The sequence below is a fragment of the Canis aureus genome, chromosome 9 (assembly GCF_053574225.1).
Source record: "Canis aureus isolate CA01 chromosome 9, VMU_Caureus_v.1.0, whole genome shotgun sequence".
Taxonomy (NCBI): Eukaryota; Metazoa; Chordata; class Mammalia; order Carnivora; family Canidae; genus Canis; species Canis aureus.
The window spans coordinates 44,704,472-44,721,800 of NC_135619.1; the positions used below are offsets into that span (position 1 = coordinate 44,704,472).

At 37.5% G+C, this 17,329-nt stretch overlaps 1 protein-coding gene across 2 annotated transcripts; it reads left to right on the top strand.

The window, feature by feature from the left end:
* Positions 1-8: 8 nt before the first annotated feature.
* On the top strand, positions 9-16,945 carry EIF2S1 (eukaryotic translation initiation factor 2 subunit alpha). 2 transcript variants are annotated; one of them, XM_077909706.1, is made up of 8 exons: positions 9-513; positions 4,690-4,931; positions 7,169-7,248; positions 9,207-9,358; positions 13,018-13,124; positions 14,655-14,752; positions 15,439-15,582; positions 16,399-16,945. In XM_077909706.1, exons 2-8 carry the CDS (start codon positions 4,691-4,693, stop codon positions 16,522-16,524), a joined length of 948 nt encoding a protein of 315 aa, XP_077765832.1. In that variant the 5' UTR covers positions 9-513; position 4,690; the 3' UTR covers positions 16,525-16,945. The 2 variants fall into 2 exon arrangements, with proteins under 2 accessions (XP_077765832.1, XP_077765833.1); XM_077909707.1 differs by lacking the exon at positions 9-513 and adding an exon at positions 733-757.
* Positions 16,946-17,329: the final 384 nt, after the last annotated feature.

Sequence of the window (17,329 nt, forward strand, 5' to 3'; positions counted from 1 at the left end):
CCCCTCACTTCCGGTTCTCCCCCAAGCCCCGCCCCTTCAACTCCCAGGAGGCTGCGCAGGACTCTGCACGCGCGAGGTGAAAGAACAGGAGAGGAGAGTACACGCCTTCTCTTCCTCCCCTTTTCATCTTGGTCACAGCGCCACCTCATGGTTGCCTGAAGCTTCGAGCGAGGGTTAATTCTTCAAGGACAAGGGATCAGTCCTACTCCTCCTGCGCCTTGAAAGTTACTTAGTGAAAACGACAGAGTTCGACAAAGCGTACTTTTCAGGTCCTCCTATGATCTTCATCCTTCCTTTTTTTTTTTTTCCGGAGGACCTAGACTCTATGGTCAGTGAGGAAGAGGGACCTCTATGCTGTGGGCGCTTGCGTGATGCGAGGCGGTTCCGCATGCGCGGTGGGGTAGAGCCGAGCGCACGCTGAGGATCGGCCGCTGCTGCGGGTGGACTGTCCGATCTCTGCGATTAAAGAGCACGGCGCGGGATCCCGGCGCAGGATTCACACACATACCTCAGGTGACTGGTTCCCCAGATCAGATTCTTTAAGAACTCGCTTTGGTTGTGTGCAGTGACGGGTGTGCGGGGGAGGGTAGGCCCCGGGCTCACACCCCTCCCTTTCCCGTTCCTGCGCGGGAAGTGTCCGACCCCCCCCGCCGGCGCCGGCTGGGTCCGCCGTGTTCAGGGTGTCCGTGCACCAGCCGAGGAGTCTGGTGAAGCCAAGTGAGCCAAGAGACGCTGCAGCCTCTGCGATATGCTCAAAGTGAGGCTGCTTGGAGAGGGGGGCGGCTTCGGGGAAACGCTGTGACACCCCCGCCCCGGGACGCTCAGCGCTTTGCTCGGGGCCTCAGAATACCACCGCTCGCCTTTTTTTTTTTTTTTTTTTTTCCTCTTTTTTTCCCCTTCTCCGCCCAAGCAACTACTGCTTCTCAGTGGAAACCAGACCAGGCGCTTGAAGGGCCATTTGGGGTGGGCCGCAGTGTTGGTGACATCTGGGTTAAAAGGATCCAAGAATAGTTTATCTGTCCGATAATTGATTTTTTTTTTTAATTGATGCTTACTACCGTGTCGCTTGACTTGTGCATTTTTATAGAACGAGTCATCCCTTGCATCGAAACTAAAACATACCGTTGAAGAGTTTACTATTCTTAGTGTCAATTTGCCGTATCTCAGCACCAATGAGAAAAGACAAGCTGTGGCCCCAACGGTTAAGCATAACTAAAAAGATAAGGGAATTTGGGGGTTAAATACGTATTCAGCCTGAGGCCTTTTTTATTACTCGTCGAACTTAGGCTGTTTCATTAAACACGAAACATTGTTTTCTTGGAGCAAAGCTGTAACAAGGCAGTGTTGGTTTTTCTCCCAGTTGAAGTTATCAAGGAAAAAAATTTGTGATTCTGTGTCTTTTCAGCAGTTCGTGAATTATATAGAGCTTTACTGCCTCTTCTGAGTTGGTCTGATGCCAAGTGACAGTTAATTATTCTCCTAAGATCTCAAGAAGAGTGATATTTGTAGATGGGTGCTTTCTATTTCAACTACGGTGAAACAGTTTGAGAGCCTATTTGCGTAGCACTGCTCTACTAAAAACTAGCATGCAGAGAACGTTCCCCAGAAACATTTGAGCCAAGTGGGAATTCTCACGAGTTACCTCTATCACATAACACACTTAACTTTGTAAAGTGATGGGGACTCCCCGGATCTGTTGGGATTACTTGACCATGCACTGGTTTAAGAAAGAAGTCCAACCTACCCTTTGACCAGGCAAAATTACTGACAATGCAGGGTATTTGAAATTAGCTTGGAGTTCAGTTAATATATTATTGAAATATAGATATTTTGTGTGGAAGAACACATACTGTATTTTAGTACTCTCACATACGGACGCCTTCTGGGTTAAAGGTATTCTGCAATTAATATCAGAAGACTTGGTTTTAGTTCCTGTTCTGGTACTTACTAAGTATTTATCCTTGAGAAAGTCATTTAATATTTCTGTTCCTTGGTTCCCTTTTAATTGATTGCTTCACTTACTCCTTTCAGAGTACTTTATATTGCTTGTATTTGCTTACTAGTTTGTTTCCCGCTCTATACTTTCTTAAGTAAGACTCTTTAAGTGTCATTAGTGCTTAGTACATAAATACTGCAAAAATAATTGTTTAACCAATGAAGCTACAAAATGGCAATGATACCCACTTTGCTTTTTAATGTCATATGTGTATAGCACATTACACTTTTCAAATTTTTTCCATATTTCTTAATCTCATTTGTTACTCTCCAAAGAGAGGAGAGGTCTGAGAGGTCCATGACACAGACTAGAAATTACAGTTTAATGGGAATGCGTTTCCCGAGCAACTACAGCTAGTAAGTAGGAGAGCAAGGCTTGGAATCCATGTCTAGAGTGTTTTGTAATTCTTAGCTACTTTCTATGTCAAATAACATACCATCACTTGTGTTCTTTTTGTACGCTATGTATTGTAAAGAGATTGGTACCTCTTAAAGCAGTAACATTCATATCTCTCATCAGGATTCCTTTACAAAAGTGCCTGTGTTCTTTAATCATCAAATTAAGTCTTACTTCCCCAAAATTAATCAGCTTTACTGTTTGAATAAACCTGGTAAGTAAATGTGGTTAGTTAGTCCCTGTTAAATCTTTTAAAACTGTTAAACACATTTCTGTGACATCATTTACTTTGATATTCAGTTTAAAACTTTTAGCTCTCGAACTTTAGTGCTTTACATACAGATATTTGACAACAGTTCTCCAAAAGAGAGAGGGGGGAAAAAAGCCCTGTTTAAGAATGAAACAACCAGCTCAGCTGTTTCTTGGTGGGTAATTCTGGCCATTGAAATGTCTACTGCCCTTTATTTGCTAAATCCCTATTTTGTCAAGGTATAAAAGAAATGCATTTCTGCTGCTATTATTAAATTTTGCTTTATTTTTATTAAACAGGATAGATTAGTATTAAAAGCTTGCATTGTGGTGCCTAGGTTGCTCAACGGTTGGGCTTCTGCCTTTGGCTCAGTGTGTGATCCTAGGGTCCCAGGATAGAGTCCTGCATCGGGCTCCCTGCATGGGGCCTGCTTCTCCCTCTGCTTGTGTCTCTGCCCCCCCCCCCCTTTCTCATGAATAAATAAATAAAATCTTTTTAAAAGGAAATAAAAGCTTGCATTAATCTTGCTAAAGTACATATTTTAGCACTGAGTATGTATATTAATGTTACCTTTTTTAAAAGCTGTTTGTAACTTATATATTTATCAAAACAGTGAAAATACAGCCTGATGCATAATAGCACAGACTATGGATCCAAACTTCATAGGTTCATATTCTATCACTTGTTCACAGTATATAACAGAACTAGTTACTTAATCTGTGTTTCCATTTCTTCAACTGTAAAATGGAGAGAACATGGGAGAGAGGCAGTGGCCAGATCATAGAGGATCCTGTAGGTAGTGTAAAGATGTAAAAGTCAGTGGGAGGCCACTGTGAAGATACGTGTGGGTGCAGTTGGCATCTCAAACTGTACTGCCCCAGAAGTCTGGTGTTCTATGATCTGGATGTTTTGTCTTTAAGATCAAGTAATGGCAGCCTTATTTTCCAATTATAGGGAAAAAATTGGCATGCCTGGGTGGCTTAGTTAAGCGTCTGGCTCTTGATTTTTGGCCAAGATCAGGATCGTAAGATCAAGCCCCACGTCAGGCTTACGCTGGACGTGGAGCCTATTTAAGATTCTCTCTCCCTTGCCCTCTGCCCTACTTGCTCTCTGTCTTTCTCTAAAAAAAATAAAAGAAGTAAACAAATTCTCACATACTTTTCTTAGGCTTTTAGGTCCTATCACTGCCTATTTTGTGAACTTTGAGAATAGTAAATTGGTTAAGATTAGTAGAAAAACATGAAAATCATCAGCTATGATTAGTTTTATAGTCCTCTTTTAAAAATACACCTCTGTGCATGGTGTAATTTAAGTCTTGTAGGTCATAAAAGGAGTGGTGCTGAAAGTAGGTTGGATAGATCAAAGGAAATAGAGTTTAAGAGACACTTGAACTTTATAGTAATGGAGTTCTGTAAAGCTATTCTCAAGAGTAGTTATACAAGAGTAGGTATACTTGTTCAAAAAAAGAATTTAGTTGTGTTTAGTTATATTTAATATTTTGTGATTAGTAAATTTTTAGGTTGTATCTTAACACATACTGTAATTTTGGCTAAAATGATAGGGTATATTATTTGATATATGATTAGGACCATGGTTTTAGTAGTTGGAAGAGTCTTCCCTTTATATATTGGTGGTAGTATACAACGACTTAGCTGACTTGGAGAACGAGTAGCTTTAGTTTGGCTGATAGGTTTATAGTAGTAGTGATGCTTCCCATCATTTGTTATTTCTTAAAGTGATGATATTAAAATAGTAATTTACTCTTGAGATATACCTTTAATCCTTAGGTCTCAAAGTACTTTATAGGTGGTCATTATTTTTTATGATTCCTCTAAAACTGATGGCAGAGAATCACTCAAGCCTTAAAAAATGTGGAGCAAAGTAAAAATTAAAGCTTGATTCCTGAACATCCGTTTTCTGGTCCATTTAAGAAGTTTAAAGAGGTGAAAAGACAAATAGTTCTTCCAGTGGCAAGATATGGAAAATTGACATTTCTTTATTTTGATGTTAACTGAACACTCACTTGATTCTTTTGTTTAAAATGCAGAATGCCGGGTCTAAGTTGTAGATTTTATCAACACAAATTTCCTGAAGTGGAAGATGTAGTGATGGTGAATGTAAGGTCCATTGCTGAAATGGGGGCTTATGTCAGCTTGCTGGAATACAACAATATTGAAGGCATGATTCTTCTTAGTGAGTTGTCCAGAAGGCGTATCCGTTCTATAAACAAACTCATCAGAATTGGCAGGAATGAATGTGTGGTTGTCATTAGAGTGGACAAAGAAAAAGGTAAGTGATAAAAATATGCAAAATATAAATTTCAGATTTAACATGATTTATTTTAATTTTTTTGTAAATTGCTGATGCTGTAAAAACCAAAAAAAAATCTTTTATACTTAAATTTTTTTACATACAAAGTTGTTAGAGAAAGATGCCAATTACCCATCTAAGCAAGACCTCTTAAGTTAGTGGTGGTTTAATTAGCACGTTCCCGTGGCTAATGTTTGTGAGTCAAATAACTTGACTTTTATTCCCAGAGGTTACCAGGATATTGATAGTTGACTCATTGTGGCTAAACTCAGAAGGGACAGATCCATAAATCAGAGTTTTCATATATTTGTAAGATTCCTTTTTATTGAGATGCCTGGGTGGCTCAGTGGGGTAAGCATCTGACCCTTGATCTCAGCTCAGGTCTTGGTCTTAAGGTTGTGAATTCAATTGAAGCTAAATTTGTAATCAGATTATTGGAGGAACATGGAAATAGAGTAAAGGTAAATGGATTTTAAGAATATCTTATATAAATTCTGGAAAAGGAATATACCACAAACACCCAAAACACAGTATTCTGTATATCTTTGATTATTAGTGGGTGTTCTATGAATATTCATTCATAATGTCCAAAATTGCTAAACAGTTGAGGAAATGGGAAAGTATTACCCAAACAAGAGAAAAAGCAAATGGAGACTGACCTAGAGGTGACAATATTGGAGTTAGCAGATAAGGATTTTAGAACAGATGTTATAACTGCTCAAGGATTTTAGGAAAATAAACTTGTAATGAATGAACAAAATGAAATCTCAGTAGAGAAATTAGAAACTCTCAGAACTAAATATAAATTTTAAAGTTTAAAGTATAATCTCTAAAAAACTCACCAAATGGGCTAAGAGCAGGGTAAAGATGGCAGAAGGCCCAAGTCAGACTTGCACATAGTTCGTTTAAAGAACCAATCTGAAGAACAAAGCAGAGGAAAAACAACCTGTCAAATATTAAAAGCTGTATTCCAAAGGAAGAGAAAGGGCAGAAAACATATTTGAGGAAATCCTGACCAGAGTTCCCAGGATTTGCCGAAAAAAAACAGATTTATAAACAAGAAGCTTATTAACAAACTTCAAGCAGGATAAATACTAGTAAGACCACATCTAGGCACATTACACTATTGGAAAACAGATCGAGAAAATCTTGAAAGTAATCAAAGGAAAATGATTCATGATTTACAGGGAAACAGTAATACAAATTAGTATGGTACTCTTACTGAAAATAATGGCTGACTGACACTGAGCATTGAATGACATCTTTAAAGCACTAAAAGAGAAAAATTGTCAGCCCAGGATTCTAGGATATTTAAAATATTCAATGATGAAAATCCAAAATGACTTTTTCAGGTGAATAGAAACTAAGAGGATTTATTACTTGATTTCTGTTAGAGGAAATGGTTAAAGGATGTTATGCGAGCCCATGAGGTGTGATACCTGACATGGGAAATATATAGGTTAAATGTATAAAAGACCATTTTTCCCTCTTAAATTCTTTAAAATACATGTAAGTGCTTGTCTCATTTTGTACTCATGGGATTTTAATTTATGGAAGTGACTGACAACATAGTAAGGCCATGGCAATGAATGCAATGGCCTCACCATGCCCACACAGGGCCACCATGAGGAGGAAGCACCAGTTTTGGTCAGGAGGCAGAAGGAGCATCAAGAATACAGAAAAAAAAAAAAGAATACAGAAAATGGGGCAGCCGGAGTGGCTCAGTGGTTTAGCGCCTCCTTTGGCCCTGGGTGTGATCCTGGAGACCCAGGATCGAGTCCCACGTCAGGCTCCCTGCATGGAGCCTGCTTCTCCCTCTGCCTGTGTCTCTGCCTCTCTCTGTGTCTCTCATGAATAAATAAGTAAAATATTAAAAAAAAAAAAAAAAAAGAATACAGAAAATATAACACAATTGAGCCTTTGATGTATGGATACCAAAAAGACAAGTATAGAATCTTTTGACTAGCTTTCATTTGAGTAATTGAGAGCCCTAGTTCCCTTCACTGAAGTGTTAAAGAATCTACAATTACATAATACAAGTGAGTTTCTGAAAACAAAAATCTCTCATCTTATACAGTGTTTAATTGATATGATTTTAGTGAGGAATAAGTCTGAGTATGCCACCAAACAATCTGGTGTAAAAATTTATCGCAGTGGTAAGCTAGTAGTACCTGGGCAGAGATGATATTTTTTTTTCCCAAAAATTTCTCATACAGGATATATTGATTTGTCAAAAAGAAGGGTTTCTCCAGAGGAAGCAATCAAATGTGAAGATAAATTCACCAAATCCAAAACTGTAAGTATGAGTTTTGAGTGAGATTAGTCTACCATTTAGTAATTTAATGAATAATCAGCATGTGCTATTCTTGGCATAAAATTTAAAAGAAAATCTGGATTTTCTATAACTGTATTTCCATTTACAATTATGAATTACATAGAAGAGTAATTTGAGAACTTAATTTCAAAAGTTATGAGTTCAGTATTTTTGCCTCATGGTGGTACTACCTTAAGGCATTGCTTATCACCTAATATTCTAAAATGATTAACTGGACATTAGTGTTTTTTAAGTTATTTTAGGTTAAATTAACTATGGGTGATTTCACTTGATTCGACTTCTTGTAGTACGTAGTTCTTGACTTTATACCCCATTCTGGGATAACAGAGGCAACCAGCCATTGTATGTTAAGAATAAGCAAGGGTTTGTAAAATGTGAATACAGGAAAGCAAAGCAGAGGCCTATTATTAGTCTCCACCTCCTTCCTCCCCCAGTTTGTTAGGGTTCTTTCTGTTTCATTTTCTTATTTTTGCTGTAATCTTTTACTTACGTACAGTAGGTATTAATGAAGCAAGAACACCTGCTTCTTCATTCTTCCATTTTCCATCTATAGTTTTTTCTTTGGTCCTATTTAGATTATCCTTCATTCTCTAGGTCCTTGGTTTTTAATGGCAATGTTTCCATTGTTTCTGTTTTTTGTATTTTGTTCTCATGTATGTTTCTGTCCTCAAGATAAAATGCCAAGAAAACAGTGTTTAAATGAAGAGATTTTTGAAATTTTGCTTAATTAACCCCAGTAAATAAGAGAATAAAAATCTAAAAGCAAAAAGACCATTACCCAAATCTTTCCCTTTGTTTTACTAGTGTGTTTACTACTATATATATATAGTAGTGTGTGTGTGTGTGTATATCTCTGGTAAACTGGTGTGTTTACTACTATATATATATATGTATATATATATATATATATGAACATTTTATATATATATATATAAAACATTAGAAAACACTATCAGTGAAATCCCTTCTTAGTGAACTGAGGACCTTGCCACTCAACATAGTCTCTGGACCAATAGCATTGGCACCACTTGACTGCTTAATACAGGATCTCAAGTCCTACCAAGTTTGAGAAGCTCCACTCTAGGAAACTCACTTTGTTTTGTCCCCTTAGGATAATTGTAAAATGAGTATATTAGATCTTATCTGGATGATAATATGGTAGAATGAAATAGCCAATGTTAGTACCTTACCTTACTCAACTTTTACATGTAATGTGAAAACCTGGGTGGCTCAGCGGTTTGGCACTTGCCTTTGGCCCAGGGGGTGATCCTGGAGACCCAGGATTGAGTCCTGCGTCGAGCTCCCTGTGGCTCCCTGCGTGAAGCCTGCTTCTCCCTCTGCCTGTGTCTCTGCTTGCCTCTCTCTCTCTCTCTCTCTCTCTCTCTCTCTGTTTCTCATGAATACATAAAATCTTTAAAAATAAATAAATAAAAATAAAATCTCAATCCTGATTGCATGCTGTCATATAGAGTAGTAGTAGTGATAGTTTATTGTTGTATAATAAGCTTTGTGTAATTTACAAATTTTATATATTTGTGTCATGTTTTCCAGTTATAGTGTGCTGCATTTGGATAGATTTGATCTATCTGCAGTAAAAAGGAGAGATACCAGTATTGCCCTTTTACAGAAGAGAAAACAAGTTTAAAGAGGTTAAATGGTCCCAAAGTCAAGTTAATCTGGGTCTTATTACACTAAATTCTGTATTGTTTATACTGTTATACCCATTTGAGTTAACTGTTCTAGGAAAGCAAGTATTACTCTCTGAAAAAAGAACTTGTATGTTAATTGTTTGTTGCTGAGGAATTATTGTAGTCTAATCAAAGATTTGTTTTATATGCTGTCTACTGAAATGTAAAAATACATTTTTTTTCTATAGATTTCTTATCTTTGAATTCTTGAACCCTTCATTTTGTTTCTAGGTTTACAGCATTCTTCGTCATGTTGCTGAGGTGTTAGAGTACACCAAGGATGAGCAGCTGGAGAGCCTGTTCCAGAGGACTGCCTGGGTCTTTGATGACAAATACAAGAGACCTGGATACGGTGCCTATGATGCATTTAAGCATGCAGTCTCGTAAGAACACCTTCTTGGCTCTGATTCTACCCTGATATCACAGTTACTGGGTCTAGCACACAGGTTGAGAGCCTGACGTGTAATTAAAAAGCACAGTCTTTGCCAAATTTAGACAAAAATAGTTCCGTGTAAGAGGCCTATAATACGGGCCAATTCTGTGTAGCCAAGCATATATAATTGGGTATACCATAGTTTCCATAAGCCGTATGGTTTCATCTCACATTTTCCCCTCCTGGTTTTGTTATTATTTTGTATTATAGCTACCTATAGGGTCAGTGTAGATGTCTCATGTACAACTGCAACCTTGTTTGCTTTACTTCAGTTCCTTAGACCTTCAGCCCATGCTGCTTTAGCCAGTTTCCATACAGCTTCACCCTGGGTCTTATCACCACAATTTAGTGTGCATCCAAAACCTTTAATTCATACGTTCTCTTCTCTTACCACAGACAGCTTCCTGTCCTTCCAGCTCCCCCATAGTTAGTTCTACTCTCTGTCATCTTAATTCTTACTCTAGACTATGATTCCAAACCTTTTTCTTCTCCCTGTCTTTTCACCCTCTCCTGCCTTCTTTCTTATTCAGCATAGACATACCATGATCCATCATTTCAATAACTTTCTTGCCAATATCATGAGCCTTTGCCCTGTTTTTCCTTCTGTTACATCCAGCCTTGGAGCGATGTTCCTGCCTTCTCTGCACTTGTAGAATGCTGGGTGCGGCTAGGAAAAACCACAATCTTGCAGGTTGGTGCCACTGCATATTCATGGTCTCCAACCTCAGCTGCACCTTCACTACTGCCTCCCATTTTCTCTGCTCTTTGTCACTGCCCCCCATTCTTAGAGTGGCTATTTTAGAGCTTTTACACACTCCCGTCGGATACCCATGCCCCCCTTACTCTCAACCAGTGTGCTCACTTCCTGTTTTGTAAAGAGAATAGAAGCCATGGCACAGGATCCCCTCTACTCTTTCCACTGCCCCAGCAACCTTCTCTCCCATCTCTTCTCTTCAATAATCAACCTTATTACCTCCTGCACTCCAGTCATGCTGGAATCCGTATCTTCCCTGTTCTCAGACTAATCTTCCTGTGTGCAGCTATTGCTCAAGGATCTTTTTATCCGTTATTCCCTCTTTTGTGTCTTCAGCCTTTCTCTTTGTTGGTTTTGCTCCATTGGCATAAAAATAACACTCGAATTTCTCTATTTTTTCTCTAATTTCTCTAATGATTTTATAATTTATACTAAAAGCAAACTTCTTTACCTTCCCTCTACTTTGTCCTGTTGCAAGCACTATATCCTCTCTTTAATAGCCAGACTCCTCAGTTCTTTGTATTTACTGTCTCTCCTTCTGCACATCATACTCTTTCCCAAGTATTAATGCTCCACAAGCAGCCTCATCACTACATGGAGGTTACTTGGTGCTGCCAAAGGATACTGGTCGTCTTGGCTCTCAGAATGGCCAAGTGGACCTAGGACTGATAGAGCCTCTGGCAAACTGGCTCATCTGAGACTCCAAATCCCTTGCAGTCCCCACCACCACCACCACCATGTGACTTTTTTTTCATAGCAATTGTGGGGAAGGTAAGACCTTAACAATAATTCTAATAGCTAACATTTATAGATTTCTCACAACTACCCGCTGTTATTATCCTTGTCTTACAGTTGAGGAAATTGAGGCAGAGATTAAAGAATTTGTCCATGTGCACAGAGTTACCAAACAGAAGAGCCCCGATGCAAACCTAGTCACTGGCTCCCGTCTGGAGTTTGTGCTCTCAACCATTAAGCATTGCTTTATATTTCTGTCTGCTCTGACTGCAGTCCTACATGTCTTTCATACCTTGATGTGCTGTCCTCCTCCAGCCCTGGCTTAGCTCTCTCACTTCCAACTCCCCCTCTATAACTGCTCAACATTGGCATACGTTTTTTTCCCTTTTCCTTGACATTCTTTTGCTCTATCAGCCATGTAGTGAACTGTCCATGTTTAATGATAATTCTTTGCCATATGTATTTCATATTTTTTCTTTTAATTAAATAAAATTTCTGAAATAGTTGGAAATAATGTTTTGCACCCCCCAACCCACTCCCCTCTGACATCAGTGGTAACTACCGTTCTATAATTAGTATGTATCATTATCTACATATTTATGGTTTTATTACACATATGTATCTGTGAATAGATACACATGTATTTTTACATATGTAGAATCATTTTTGTATTTTAAAAGTTTTTTATTATTTAAACTAAAAAGAAATTTTGTCATAGCTTTCTGTATCTTACAGTTTTACTTACAAGGCTGTTATGGAATAGCAAGATTCTCCAAATTGATAGATGTGTACCCACTTCATACTAATTTCTGTGTAGGGTTTCATTTTAAGAATATATGCTTTACTTATTTCTCTATTAAGAGAAATTAGGTTACCCCCCCTTCTTCCCCTCATTTTTTTTAAACCGTGCTATTAATATCCATGTACATTGTCTCTGTGTACATTTGAGAGTTTCTAAGGTATATACGTAGCAATAGAGTTGTTGGGTCACAGGATTCATTTATATATATCTTTAAATTTACTCAGTTTTGCAAAAATACTCTTCATATTGGTTCTACAATTTATATTTCCTTGAGCAGTTGTATGAGCATTCCTGTTTCTCTTCATCCTTACCAACATTTGGTCTATATCTCAGATTATTTTCCCTTTTGCCAAACTGATGGGTATATAATAATATCTTCTTTGGTTTGCATTTTATTGGTTGGTGAAGTTAATAGCTTTTCATATACTTACTATTTCTTCTTTGAAACATCTGTTCACCTCATTTGTTCATTGTCTGGTGGTTTGTCTTCTTGATACATTTTGTAAGCAATATTAGCTGAGTGAAACTTCCCTGTACCCAAATTCTTTTGCCTTTCATTCCTTAATCCCTGCTTTTTAGGTTTGATGCTTGCTTAGGCCATTTCTAATTTAATATTTTATAACTTTCTTAAAACAGTTCTACTTTTGCTTTTTAAAGTTCTACCATCCTTTTAGTCAGTATTTCAGTTTTTTCATCTGTTCATGTTCCACAAACATGCCAGCAACTAACCCTGATCCCTCTCTTGTGGCACTCAGGGGTCAGATAAAATGCCACTTCAGTCCATGCAGCCCTTCCTGAGCCCACTAACCGAAAGTAATACTTTTCCTCCTCTAACTTCAAAGGATACACTTTTATTTTTAAATTTGCTTGTATGTTTTTGTTCTTTTCAAGCTCCTTGAAGCAGGACTGCTAATTACGTGGAAATGTTTAATTATAGCGGGATATCTGTTATATTAGACACTTTTAAATTCCTTACGTTAGCCAGATCTCTAAAATTTTTCTTAAAATAATAGCTAGGTGTTTTCTATCTGTCATAGTAGTGCTAAGTGCTTTACTTGCATTATCTAATTTAATACCACAGCCAGTGAGGCATACTGTTTTCATCCTCATTTTACAAGGTTAGAAACTGAGGCCTGGAAAGGCCCCAAAACACAGAGTTCATAAAGCGTAAAGCTAGGATTTGAACTCCATTCTGACACTAAAGCCTGTTCTCTTGAAGATTATTCTGTGGTATTGCATTTGGTGTCAGTTATCTATAAAGTAACCTTGGCCTTTTGTGTTTATATGTGTGTGTTTTGTTTTGTTTTGCTTTAATTAGAGACCCATCTATTTTGGATAGTTTAGATCTGAATGAAGATGAACGGGAAGTACTTATTAACAATATTAATAGGCGTTTGACACCACAAGCTGTCAAAATTCGAGCAGGTAAGTGATTTTTTAAATGATGTTTAAAATATTTTGCATGAACCAGAAAGCTGTTAAATAATGAGCCTTACCAAAGAATATATTGCTACATCATAATCCGTAAATTTTTCTAAATGTCTATTTCTTATAACAAGAAAAGTTTAAGAAATTATTTTGCTTCTATTGAACCATCATAAAATGTGTATATTGATGTAAGTCAAAACTGTCATGTATGCATTCAGCTAACCTTAAGTTAGCCCTTTTTCTTTTGAGGGGGGTGGTTTTGTTTTAGTAAATACTTTTAAAATATTTTAAAAGTACAGAAATGTCCTTCTCTGCCTCTGGATTAACCACTGTTACATAGTTCGGAGTATAGTCTTTCAACCATTTTTCTTAGGTACATACACTATATAGGAATATATACGGTTTACATTGAGACGTAAATTGTTTTGTTTTTACAAAAATGGGATCAAACTATGCAAAATTATCCTCAGCTAGCTTTTTCCACTTGTATCATGGTGGCCCTTCCATACAGAACATGGGACTTTTTCTCATTCTTTTTAATGGCAAGGTGTAATATTTCATAGAACAATAAACCAGTCTTCTCTTGGTGAACATTTAGGTTCTACCAATTTTTCACTACTACAAAAACACTACAAATTAGCAGCCTTATCACAGACACTTACCCAGTTGTATTAGTGCTCTGTCAGGGAGGCTCCTAAAAGTGGAACCACTGGCGCAGAGACTGTGTAATTTCTAAACTGTTCTAAACAATTTGCAGTGATTGTTTCACTCAGTCTTTATCACACTCCTCTCCACTGTGCAAATAAGGAACTGAGGCACGGAGAGGTTGGAATCATAGTTTTAATCAAGGCATAGCCAGAAATCAAGGTGTTTGTTGAATTTCTGTCTTTTATAGTTTTTGTCATTTAGGGGCTTGTATGGAAAGCCCCTCACTGTTTACTCAGATATTTATAATTATGAAAGTTAAAGGGCTCCTGGGTGGCTCAGTCAGTTAAGCATCTTCCTTTAGTTCAGGTCATGATCCTGGGGTCCTAGGAATGAGTCCCACATTGGGCCCCCTGCTCAGCGGGGAGTCTCCTCCCTCTGCTCCTCCTCCGCTGATGCTCACGTGCCCTCCTTCGCTCTCTCAAATAAAAAATGAAATCTGGGGATTCCTGGGTGGCTCAGCGGTTTAGCGCCTGCCTTGGGCCCAGGGCGCAATCCTGGAGTCCCGGGATTAAGTCCCGCGTCGGGCTCCCGGCATAGAGCCTGCTTCTCCCTCCTCCTGTGTCTCTGCCTCTCTCTCTCTCTCTCTCTATGTCTATCATAAATAAATAAATAAATCTTTAAAAAAAATAAAAATGAAAAAATAAAAAATGAAATCTTAAAAGAAAGTTAATAGTTGGGGTTGATTTATAATTGAAAGGGTAGGGAAGCTTTTATAAGTATATGAATGCTAGTATATCTGCCACACCTCTGATTTCTTTTAAGCCTTTAAATACTTCTTTGCATTTTTTGGTATAAGTTCTTGAATTTCTATAATTTTAGATATCGAAGTGGCTTGTTACGGTTATGAAGGCATTGATGCCGTAAAAGAAGCCCTGAGAGCGGGTTTGAATTGTTCTACAGAAACCATGCCCATCAAGGTGAGCAGTTTTCTCTCTCTAAAATACCAACCTAAACCAAGTCAAGATTCTTTTTATGATCATGTTTCATAACAAGAGTTAGGAAAAGTGGTTCTCAGTGATGTTGTCTAAGGGATGCTACTGCTACTATCACAGTGGATAAAGATTTCTATGGTATTTAGTGCCAGAGGGCCAGCTGTGCTAAACTTTCTTTATAATATAGAGTTGGTGTGTCCATGATGCTCCTAAGACCTTGAAATGGGTAATGTATTCTCTTGTATTCATGCATATCTTTAGGACTTTTGGTCTGAATCTTTTAATCAATACAGTTATCCAGATGGTTATTCAGAATCTCTTAGATTTTCTTCTGTCAGTTTAATTTAAAACCAAATAAGAATTTTTGTTTTGGAGACAAATTATCCATTATACTGATGATGACTGTAGTTATTTTAGCCACCAGACATCCAGAAGTCATAATTCTACATAATTGATATTACAATGGACTGTTTATGCTGTATTATATCACTGAATCAACTAGCTTTTGCTACATTAACAAACCACCCCCAAATTGCTGATTTACAGGATTGGAAATAAAATTTGGAGTGATTTTTGTTAAGGTAGCAGATTAGCAAAAGAGTTCTTAAACATCCTAATAGTTTGGTATTGGACAGATGTGTTCATAATTGAATTTTTGTCTTCTTCCTTAGATTAATCTAATAGCTCCTCCTCGGTATGTGATGACTACAACAACCCTGGAGAGAACAGAAGGCCTCTCTGTTCTCAATCAAGCTATGGCTGTTATAAAAGAAAAGATTGAGGAAAAGAGGGGTGTCTTCAATGTTCAAATGGAGGTAAGATCTGTAGTGTTTCTGCTTTTTCTTAAATTATATAAGAAATTAGAAAAAAATTAGGGGCTCTGACTTCGTTCAGCTGGTAGAGCATGAGACTCTTGATCTCAGGGTCTTGAGTTCAAACCCCATTTTGGGGTTAGGGATCAGATTAGATAGAAAATTTAAATCATCTAAAATACTTAATCATTGCTTTTTAAAATATGAGATACATTTAGGATTATAACTCTGCTAACCCTAAAATAATCATAGACTCAGAGGGTCCTAAAAGGGCTTTTTATAAGTAAACAAGAAGTGTCATATGATGACACTCAAGACTAAGGTCACTGATGGGGTTAGGTTTATTCCCCTGCAACAGGAAAAAATTAGGCAACAAAAATGAGTGCTTGTTATCAGAATTTAATGTGGAAGGCTTAAAATTTGATCTCAGGATTAGAAACATTAGTCTGTATTTTCCTCATCTCAGCAAAAATGAAACCTAATTAGAATTTATTTTGAATCCAGAAGATGCATTTTTATAAGATGTCTTGTGGGTTTGAAAGATACAGCCAGTTTTGGCTTATAGAAATGACCAAAGGGAATATTTTGTTTTACTACGAACATATTTCTTTTTCCTATATTGTCTTACTCTTATGTATTTCTTCCATCATTTATCTAATGGAATTTATTAATGATACAGTAACACTCAAAAATGAACAGATATGGCAGAGTTGTTAGACAAGTGTTTAAGAGTTAAAATACTAGGCAGTCATGGTGTTGAAATGGAATTTGTATACTGTTGAACTACCTCACTTTGAAATTATACCTCTGCTTCCACAGCCTAAAGTGGTCACAGATACAGATGAGACCGAACTTGCAAGGCAGCTTGAGAGGCTTGAGAGAGAGAATGCAGAAGTGGATGGAGATGATGATGCAGAAGAAATGGAAGCCAAAGCCGAAGATTAACTTTGTGGGAAACAAGAGTCCAGTTTAAGGAACACAGAGCAGCCCTTCCTGGCTGTAAACCCTAGACTTGAAAGTTTTCCAGTATTGAAAACTTCAAAGCTGAATATTTTTTATTTCCAAGTATTTAAATGTTCCAACAGACCAAAACGTGATATGCCTTCCTAAAAGTCAGCTGTTTTCTCACAAGAGCTCCAACATTCAGCAGTTTTTAAGGGAGTGGGCCTAATTTCACTAGAGACAAATCTTTAAGAACAGTCATAAAATTGGGCTTGTGGTTTCCATTTCTGATGTCTCCAGATTGGCACCCCTTTGTAGTTCAGTGCCTCTATGAGATTTACCAGGGGCACCCAAAGCAAATAGCCTCAATCTTTCTATATAAAATGTATCAAGCAAACATTAAATAAATTTCTGGGATATTTAACTATAGGCTTCTTCCTTCTTGTCACCAGTTAAAAGCTTAATGATTACTAAGACCCTAATTCTATTACTTTCATTTTAGTCTAGATGTAGAACTATAAGGGCAGGTGACCAAAGGATCTATATAACAGATCCTTTCAAAAGGAGGGTTTAGAGAAAATAATTTTGATTTTAACCACAGTTAAAGTTGACTGTTAGGGGAAAAAAGCCTTAAATGCAATTTAAAGATTACATAGGATGTGTGCCTTTTACCAATTTGAAACTGAGGACAATATATGGTATGAGGGGGAATTTATCACACTGGTCCTTGTTGGTGTACTAAGCTGCTTGCCCTAAGTTTGTAAATCAGGGTAGTAAAGTTTCTTGTTTTGTTTTTAAAGATGATGCT